We start from the raw sequence: 10,194 nt of genomic DNA, 5'->3' as shown, positions 1-10,194 counted from the left end.
AATGTATGCAGTCCCCCCTTTTTCCCCACTCCCGCGCGTCTCGCTTGAAAGCGAGACCTACCTTTCATCAAGATTCAATATTTGTCAAACGGTAAATTAATCTAAGATTGCGACGCCAGTCGCAGCGCATCGCGAATTCAATTCATGGATTTGCATTTCTCCCACCAACTGACATTGATTTCCTTATCGTCTAATCGTAAGTAATCCTTCGCCAAATAGATGCCGAAAGAGGCGCGGCATTTTGAATGAGAGCCGGGGTGAGACGAACGAGGAGAATATCACGACGTCTCTCGGCTTGTATTTTCAAGATCCGAGATTTGAGAGAAACGCGATATTTTATACCATATCCTGATTACTTATTGTATATTGCGAATTGAATATTAATTAAAGATGCGCTACGAAATGTGTGTGGACTTTGTAATACCTCCCATTACCATTTATTATGTCGACAGGTACTTCCTGGTCTTTACATAGGTAATTATCAGGACAGCAAGGATGCCGATCAATTGGAGCGTTTCGAGATCACGCATATTCTGGCTATTCACGACACGGCCCGTCGTCTACATTCCGTAAGTACGGAAAATATAACATGGCAAAAATGTGTTAAAGCACCTATTTCGAACTAAATTTTAAAATAGCGATCAACGGAAAATTATTTCCATGAGAAACCTGTCACGTGAAAAGTTCGGATTGTAACTAAAGAAAAAATATAAACTTGTATTACATAATGAGAGAAACATGAGGCTTATAACAGCTTCAGTTAAGCTTCGCTTTTAATTTTTCCAAGGAATAACCGATTATCTATTTCCTATAGTTATTATATTTAAAAATGTCCCCCTACTCATCTCTCTCCCTCTCTCTCTCTCTCTCTCTCTCTCTCTCTCAACTTTTCCTTTGTTATTTTTCTTCCATTTCCCCTGTCATTTTTCTTAGTCTGTTATTTTTAATCTTCTTTATACAATTTAAAATCCAATCCAATTTTTAAATTCTTTAATAATTTTTTTTTATATAAATAAATTTATATTTAAAATGTCCCTTCTCTCCAAGTTTTCCTTTTTTATTTCTTCCCTATTCCCCTTGTCATTTTTCTTAATGTAACGTTTAAATTACGATCGGTATATCTTCCTCCAAGCGCTTGTGAAATTTTGCAATAAAATTTGTAAAATATGATTGTCAGAATCGAAATAGTGTATCTAACTTGTCTAACGCGATTCGTTTTTCTTACGCATCAAAATTATCAGCAGCTTTATAATACCAATGCATTTCCTTCGTCATTATAGCAATCATCACTTAATATTTGATTTGCAATAAAAGTCAAGGTATGAATAGCGCGAAGAAAATTTGAATTGTATCGATAATAAGATCAGCTTAACAATAAGAAAATATAAACAAAATTTATCGATTCGAAATGGGTTGATTTGTCATTAGATAGGTATAACTGGTTCGAAATAGGATCTCTACGGCGAGAAAATATGGCTTAATATCTGGATTAAATTTCGATTGCATTTCAGGATAAGCATTACCTGTGCATCTTGGCAGCCGACAGTCCTGATCAGAATTTATCGCAATACTTCTCTTTGTGCAACGACTTCATCCATGCCGCCCGTCTTCGCGGCGGAAATGTTCTGATTCATTGGTAGATATTCGCTATATTAGCGTTCATAATACAGCGTGTCAAAATCACCAGATGCCCTTTTGACTACAAATTTATTAGCCGATTTGAAATCTATTCTTCTTCAATTATTGAAAACCATTTATAATTAACCAAATTATAAATAAATAAAATGAAAATAACTAATAAAATTTAATTATTAGTTAAATAAAATAAAATAAATTAATAAAATAAATTATGGATGAATAATATAAAACGAGTAATTATAACAATCAAAAAGGAGAAGATTAAAAACTGAAAAAAGCGATGGAAGAGAGAGATGACATATAACAAAAGTATATTATTTATTTGACAAGCAATTCATAGAAATAAAGATTGAAATTATGAATTTTTGTGAATAAAAATAACTTGTTTCCAGTCTGGCAGGAATGTCAAGAAGCGTGACGGTGGCGGTGGCCTACATTATGAGCACTACCAATTTGTCCTGGAAAGAAGCGCTCAAAGTCGTTAGAGTGGGTCGTTCTATTGCGAATCCGAATGTCGGTTTTCAACAGCAGCTCAAGGACTTTGAATCCAGTCGCTTACAAGATGTAAGTGATACCAAGATGATCACTTGGCTTTTTTATCTTTTCTATCTTTGCTCGCTTTTTTTCTGTTCCTTTCAGGACATACATATCCAATTCACTGTCTTTTTATTTTTTATTTTTCTTCGATATATTATATATTTTATAATTTTTATAAAAATTGTTATAACTGATAATATATATTTAAAATTATCAAAAAGAATCAAAAAATTTTACTATTTAACGTAGGAGCGTCGCAGGTTAAAGGAGCGGTTTCCCAGTCTTGCTCTCGCCGAGTCAGACGCAGAGGCTTGCAGGTCCATCTTGAGAAATTACGAAACACTGGCTCTAGCAAAAGAGGTATGCGAGGGCAAATGCGCCATGGGACGCACTTGTCCGACTGGCCTCTGTCGTCAAGCTACTAAAAGGTAATTGCGTTGAAATCCTCGGCTATAAAGGTCGATTTGGCTTTGAACGACATTCAATTGTATTGAAATAAAAGTACTTTGTGCAAAAAGTTATATCGAATACATTAAAAAGTAAAGTCAATTGAAGAGAGGAAAGATCTTTGGCAGAGATCCTTGAGTAAAACAAATTCACAGTTATATTGGTATATTGGCCGTACATACAATAATTCAGATATTCTGTGTAGCAAATTTCTTATTATATTGCGATAAAGGATAAAGAATAAATTAATGGATCAATAGCATCCTAATTTGCGAAACAAAATAATATTTGCATATCGAAAATCCTTTGCTGGAGTAATTGGAATAAATGTTCAAAGTATCTTCCTCTCCCAAGCGCATCTTAATGTGGTACATATTTATAATTTCGAATATATTTTATTTTGTATAGAATTGTCTTTCTCGCTTTCTCGCAGTATCTTACCAATATAACGGAATTTTCTGTTTATACTTATGATGACTGATTGCAGGACTGTGAGAAGAAAGTCCTCTACCAGCAGCCTCGGAAGCGTATCGTCCGGCCGGACGCCCCCGCAGACACCACGAATGCTACCATCAGCGCCACCCTCGCCGGCCTTGCACAGATCAACGAGCGTTGTGTCGACGTCAAGACCAAGAAGTGGTCCGGCAGGATTGCATTCTTACACCGGAGGTTCCGCTCCGCCTTCCAGGTAAGTCGGCCTGGACTTGTGACGTGAAAAAGTTTTCCCCTCGTCTTCTTTCATATCTACTTGAAATTATTTTATCGAAGCTATTTGTGTGCGGGAGATATTTTAACTATATATTTTTATTCCTCAAATAAGCACATGTGATTTTCTTCCGATTCGAATAAAGATTGGATTTTGATGATTAAGATGTTGAAAGGAAATTAATCGATGCACACAGGGCTGTATCGCGGGTGGACCTCTCGGCGGCGGTTGCTTGCAGCAGCAGCAGCAACACCAATCTTTCTGCCGTGGGTAGATCGAGTGTATTCTCCAGCAGTAATTGGCGATTGACCGCCTGTTCCGCACCGAACACGCCGCCGGTCTCGCCGCAACGTTGGCCGCGACGGCTCTCGAATCGGCAGACGCCTCAGCTGCCGGCACCACCGGAAACGCATCCCTCGACGATGACGTAGCATCGGGAGAAGCTCGGTTCGCTCTCGAGCTTGATGGAATAGAAAATCGTCCGGCGGATGATCGGCGAACCGTTTTCGAAAATCCCGGCTGGTTGTCGCGCTCTCTTTATTCGACGAGAAATAAATTATTAACTCATTGCGCGTGCAGCCTCGATTCGAAGACGTCCTCGATTAAAAAAAGGGAGAAGCTTCCGGCAAAAATGTATAATTTCTGTACTAATAAGATGCGTCTGCTAATGTTTCGAATTCGGGACACCAGCGGGCAATCCAGTCTAGCGTTCGTTCGGATGAAACTAGTTCAGATGTAAATGATGATTTACGTGATCGGGCGTGATCGGGTGATGGCACGCGATCGGCACGATTCGAACTTGATTCGTGCCAGTGACAGAAACGTTGACACATCAAACGCGCATATCGCATAATGCTGGAAATTGTTGATGAATTTTGACCTGTACAAATTGTTATACAATTGTTACTTATATCTGGCGAGAGAAAGTGCTTTTGTCGAGGATGGGAGGAGAAACGGGAGGAAAATCTCTCCGTAGATATACAGTTTGCGCACACATTCGTGCGTTTCATAAGTAATAAGTGAGTTGACTTTACGATTTGAAATTAACATTCATCTTGATCGGAGAAATTATGAGAAATGAGAAATCTCTATCGCTGACAATCTGTCATTTAGACGTATTACGGAGCCCGAGCATTGAGTTTATGCAGCTCGCGTAACGATCGATCTGTGAGATGAAGAAATAAATTGGAAAGATTGACGCATTCGAGAGGGGGGATTAATCCTTTGGGGCTTTATCGGTTACGGCGATAATTGCTTGTAATTAAGTGCGACAGCTTACTCTCGCGCTTTTACGGCGCCGTTCAATCGCGCTAATAACGGCGCTTGTTAACGATCCCTGCGTGTGCGTGCTGCAACAACCCCTCCCACGAAGATAACGCGCGAATCCGTTACCGACTAATTAATCGGTTATGAAAAAGAGTATACTACCCGCGGGTTAATTACGCATTACGCGATATAGAATCAGCCGAAGGATTAATGAGAACGAAAAAAAATTAATCTACATATGTACATAATCGACCGCGCGATCGTAGCTTGTGGTAGTTTTGAGACAATTGATTACCCAGAGTAGAGAGAATATTTTTCGATATTTAGAATTTACGGCACCGGCGTGAGAGAAAGTGAGAGAATATACAAGACGTAGACAAGCTCTTGTACAAAAGGAGCGAGATTGTATCAGATATCGACAAGGTATCCCGGATTCGGGAATCTTTCTGCAAAGAAGAAAGTCGGTTCTGTTTACGATTACTCTCGCAGGCAACGTGACGGGCCTTCGTTCCAGCAAAACCTGTTCCAATTGATTGCGTTCGCTACCGTCCATATGATTGTTGGCTTTCTAGCGACATCGCAATATTTTACCGCATGTTGTTGAAAAAGCAGAGAGAGAGAGAGAGAGAGAGAGAGAGAGAGATACATATATTATCTATACGTACCTACACGCAACATACACATATACATATGTTGACGACACATACATATGTAATACGTTGTTGTTCGAAAAGGGCTTTCAGAGAATTTTATAAATGCGCGATCGATGATCGCGATTATATTATTATACACGAGTAGAGTGATAGGCATTAGATAAAGGAAACCTTGTTGTTGCTGTTGTTGTTGTTTCGCCAGCACGAGCACCAGTCGCAAACGAGTCGAGATTTATGATAGCGTCGCTTCAATCGTCCTTCAGTATTACTATAATATTATAGAATACACGATAACGTAATGTAAATCGTTTTTTAATCGTTTTCACGTATGTACAAGCTGCTCGTGTAAACAACGATGTGTAAAGCGTCGTCGCAATGTCCGATCGCAAGAACCGATCGTATTAAATATGCATTTCGTATCACAAATTCGCGATATTTTCTAAGAAAACTGACATATTATGAGCAGAATTGTAGGATGGAAAAAAGTGTTAAGAGATATATCTCTTTCAATTAAAGGTACATATAAAGATTTTTGTTTTATTGCGTTATATTTTAAACGAAGAGCGGGAAAATTATATCACATTTAACTCTAAAAGAGAGAGGATTTTTGCCGAGTTTGATGCCGCGCCAGATTTCATTAGATTTGGATTAGATGGATTCGTTATTTGTTTATAGTTTATAGAATAACTGAAGGAAAAAAGCAATATTTTGCGAAAAAATATTTTGTAAGTTTTTGCGTTTGCGCGAAATATAGAAATATTGTATATATAAAGTGAAAATTTGATATATTTATCAAATGAGTGACTTTGCGCTAATATTTTACTTAAGATATTACTTTATAATATATATATATATATATTATTAAAACTAATTTATTTAAAAATACAAAGATTAGGAACAATAATTATAGTTTATAAAGACATCTTTTTGACCGCAACGTAACGTATTTTGTTATGAAACTTTGCTGTCTTTTTTTCAACTTCTAACTTAACATCACGATTTACAAGGCAGTTTAGAAGATAATGAGACAGGAAGCAAAATAAGCCACAATTAAGCAATCTGAGAAGCAATGAGTATCGTTGATCGACATTTCTCGAAAGTGTCAATAGGATCAATTATTTAATAACACATACACATACACAGGGAGCAAATAGTTAGATATAACTTTATTTCTGAGCCAGAAGAAATGGACTCTCAATCGCTCTATCTCTATATATATATATATCGTCGAGGAAATAACGCGGATGCGAGCTTTTCCGCACAATACAACCGAGTTTGCGTTTTACGAGAAGATTGCGTTCTGTGGAAAACGGGATAATTTCCAGTTGAATGCGTCTACCGTTAAGATCGCGATTCAGCGTGAAACAGCTGTGCTCCACGTGTCTGACATTAATACCGAGCCGGTCCGTTATCGACGCGGAACGGTCGCAATCGTAAACTCGCCCGTATCGTCACGCGCGCTCGTTTAATGTTCCCCATAAAAACGCGCTAATTAACCCGCAATCGAGTTACGTTTCAACCGTCGATCGATTGTTCGCCGATGCAAACTTGGTAAGCGATTGAGAGAGGAGCGGTTCGTAGGCACATATCCTCTGCATTTAAAGCATGTACCTAACATACACGCAGCCATATACAGAGTGTCCTGAAATTACCGAATGTTCCTTTAGTAACAGATCTCTGGCCTATTTGGAAACAATTTTTCCTTAACGAAAATGTCGAAAAACATTATCATTTTTTACACTTTTTGCCATGATACATATATCTCTTTGTAACTAATTAAATTTTAAATTAAAATTCTATTAAAGTGTAAACTCCACCTGTAATTAATTGTATTGAAAAATGTAATTGGGTTAATTAAAAATTGTCCAAATTGGTCAGAGAACCTGTTATTAAAAGGATATCCGGTGGTTTTGAGATACCCTCTATATATTTTTAAGTTTTTAAGCATACGAGTATATGTGTGTGAAGCCGATTACCATATTCGACAGAATTGAGGCGAAGAATTTAAAATCCACGCATTTAACGGCTACTACGATCGCATGGAGCGAATACGCGCGACTCATCCGGAAGAGAGCGAATCTAAATTGTAATTTATATTTATTTTTAATCTCCTCCGTTTATCTTACAGTCGCACAAAATGGTCCAAGAGTTATCGGAAATATAAATCCGTAGTAACTATATATTTTTGGAAGATCTGATCTGTGTGTGTGAGAGAACACATTTGCTCCATGTAACATATACATTTTTCCATAGATGACATGCATATATATAGACGGTTTCACTTTTTTACAATGTCGATGTTAACGATCATATGTAGATAGGCGAATAAAGTAGAAATGCTCCCACAGAGTATCGAATGGTATCGATGCCGAAGGAGCAAAATATCGAAGTAGCTTATTGACTCGAGAAGCATCGCTAAAACAGTAGCTAAGTCTCCGGCGACGTTTAATATGCAATCAAAGCCGATAAGCGAAAAAGACGCGATGAAGAAAATCGCTGGACGATATATACGGCGTACAGTGATGACTAACAATAAATATGAGAGATTCCCGCGGACAGAGATTAGAGCGTGAACCATTGTTTCGCCGAAGATTACAAAAATTAATACGATACATTGATAAAAGGAATCATATTTCACTGTGAAATAGAATCTACTGGAATAGTATATTTTATATTTATATTGTTATAACAAGAGTATATCTTCGAGTTGCTAGAAAGCAGACAGATTTTTTTTGTTATTAAGCCCGCTTAATTTTGTTCGCTGATTATAATTTTGTTAAATCTCTGCAAAGAGAAATTTTTATTTCTATTATAATAATTATTTCGCTGCAAGTAAATTTGCCGAAGGTAGAAAAGACCGTTTCTCGTTTCAGCAGCGTATTCGCGTTTCAATGAACAAATTCACTCGGCAAAATTTTTCGACCCAAATCAAATTTTGCAATATCCAATAATCGGTCATGTTAGCGAAATGTGATTGCTTTCATATGAAATACGCAATAGTAGCTACGTAGTTTTGCCGTAACGGCAAAATTATTTGCCCCCGTCAATATGACACACTTTTTATTACAATAAATATGAATTCGATGATACGAGAACAGATTACAAAATATGTATATCTCATACATTTCCAGACAATTTGAGTATTTTCAAGAGTACATATCTATTTCTATCGTCAATGTCGCGCAATATTGTTATCCCTGTTCGATATTGCATTTATTTTGTCCACCTGTTAGTCATCGCTGCGCGACGAAGCATCGCGTCCTACAATCGTGATTTTCTAGCAATAAGCGGAGATTATCGACGCTGGCGCGAGCCGGCAAATCGCGGGGCGCCGGTTATCGCTCTCGTAGATATTAGCGCGAGCAAGCTTAATCGTTATTACACACACACACACACACACACACAGCTGCGCGAATTGACTCGCGCGATTGATTCGTCCGTGCGCTATCGCGCGCTCGTATTCTGTATACTTACAATTAGAGATCCATTATAGGCTCATGATAATTTATTTTTCTAATGCCTACAGCGTCCATTCGATCGTGGATGATATCTGATTGCGATAAGAGGAGGAGAAGAGGATTAGAGATAAGGTGACAATTTTCGATCAGTGCGATGGAACGCTGAGATAGCGAGACGTAGAGATTCTTGATACTTTCATCACAAACGTACATACATCGATGAGAATAATACGATCAATCGTTGTGTCGCGTGATTTTAATTATTATTGCACCAATAACATTACTTTATTAAGGCCACCCATGTGATACTTTTGTAAGATGCAGAAAGAAAACGGTTTGGTTTACGTTACAAAAAAAGTGTTCGCTGAATTACTTCTTTCCTCGAGCGAGCGAATCTCGCCGTGTCTCTCTTTCCCATCGATCTTCCTTTCTTCATCGTCGTAATAACTATCCGCGATAACTAGTAAAAGTTCCGTTAATTTAATAACTTTAACGAGTTTGCTCCGAGCCTGCAAGATAATTCGATCAGCAGCTTTTATGCCTACGCTATCGTTTTTTTATGCTTGATATTGGAGCTGAATACAGATCTAGGAAAGATTCGTGATTAATTTTTTGGTAGTTTGGCCTTATAAATACAGGATTATCGTTAGAGCGTTACAATCAACTTCAAGTTCTCCTATGCTGTATCAGATACAGAAACCAACTCAGGTTAATATCGATTGATACATTTGATTGATGGCCTGTTTATACAGGTATATACATACGGGGTATATCCTGTGAAGAGAAGCTAATGCTTGCAGAGGTATAAGTTTCCGGGGACCGCGACAGTCAATTGATTGAAGCGTTGAAAGCAAGGCTAGATAAATGACGTGTATAAAAAATTCCAGTTACATGCCGAGATAATTATCGGTAGCAGAAAAGGAGAGAGAACGAGTTGTAAATTTAACTAGTGACTTTTGTCATAATTATCTGCCTCGATTGATCTATGTCTGTCATAATTAAAAACAGAAAAAAAAAATTCGAATAAGTACGAATTTTAACGCGCGTGATCGCTATCGTATTTCAAGACGTCGACAAGACGGCTTTCCCGAGAGACATCCTGTAAATGGCGTATAAATTCGTGCCTATTGGCAAACGGTATCGGCTTGGTACGAGACACGTAACAAGGTGAGAAAACGACAGCGAGGACGATCGATTTGCCTTGTTAATTATCGCATACGAATATGCAATGCACACACATCGGCTGTATACGTTTGTGTACACGAGGGGAGATCCTCGCAAGCAACGCGCGAGCAGTTCATATATTTGTGTAGTACAGAGTCGCGCGACATTAATTATCCGATCTCGGCGACCGAGTAATTTGCCCATCTGCCCACCCTTCTTCTCTCCCCTCTCGTCTTGTTTTCACTTCTCTCTGTCTTTCTCTCTGCCTCTCTCTCTCTTTCCGCAATCTGATCCAATGATAACCAGTAAGTACAATACAATACGC

The 10,194-nt window shown here is 38.1% G+C and overlaps 1 protein-coding gene across 1 annotated transcript; it reads left to right on the top strand.

Annotated features, from left to right (window-relative positions):
• Positions 1–377: 377 nt before the first annotated feature.
• On the top strand, positions 378–5,770 carry LOC115234098 (dual specificity protein phosphatase 15; the record flags this gene model as incomplete). Its single annotated transcript, XM_029804847.1, has 6 exons — positions 378–569; positions 1,512–1,636; positions 2,031–2,202; positions 2,425–2,603; positions 3,110–3,310; positions 3,525–5,770. Coding segments are annotated over 6 exons (1,104 nt in total), but the record flags the coding sequence as incomplete, so codon positions are not given.
• Positions 5,771–10,194: the final 4,424 nt, after the last annotated feature.

The sequence above is a fragment of the Formica exsecta genome, unplaced genomic scaffold (genome assembly GCF_003651465.1).
Source record: "Formica exsecta isolate Colony F162 unplaced genomic scaffold, ASM365146v1 scaffold194, whole genome shotgun sequence".
Classification (NCBI taxonomy): domain Eukaryota; kingdom Metazoa; phylum Arthropoda; class Insecta; order Hymenoptera; family Formicidae; genus Formica; species Formica exsecta.
This window is presented reverse-complemented; position numbering and strand designations above follow the sequence as displayed.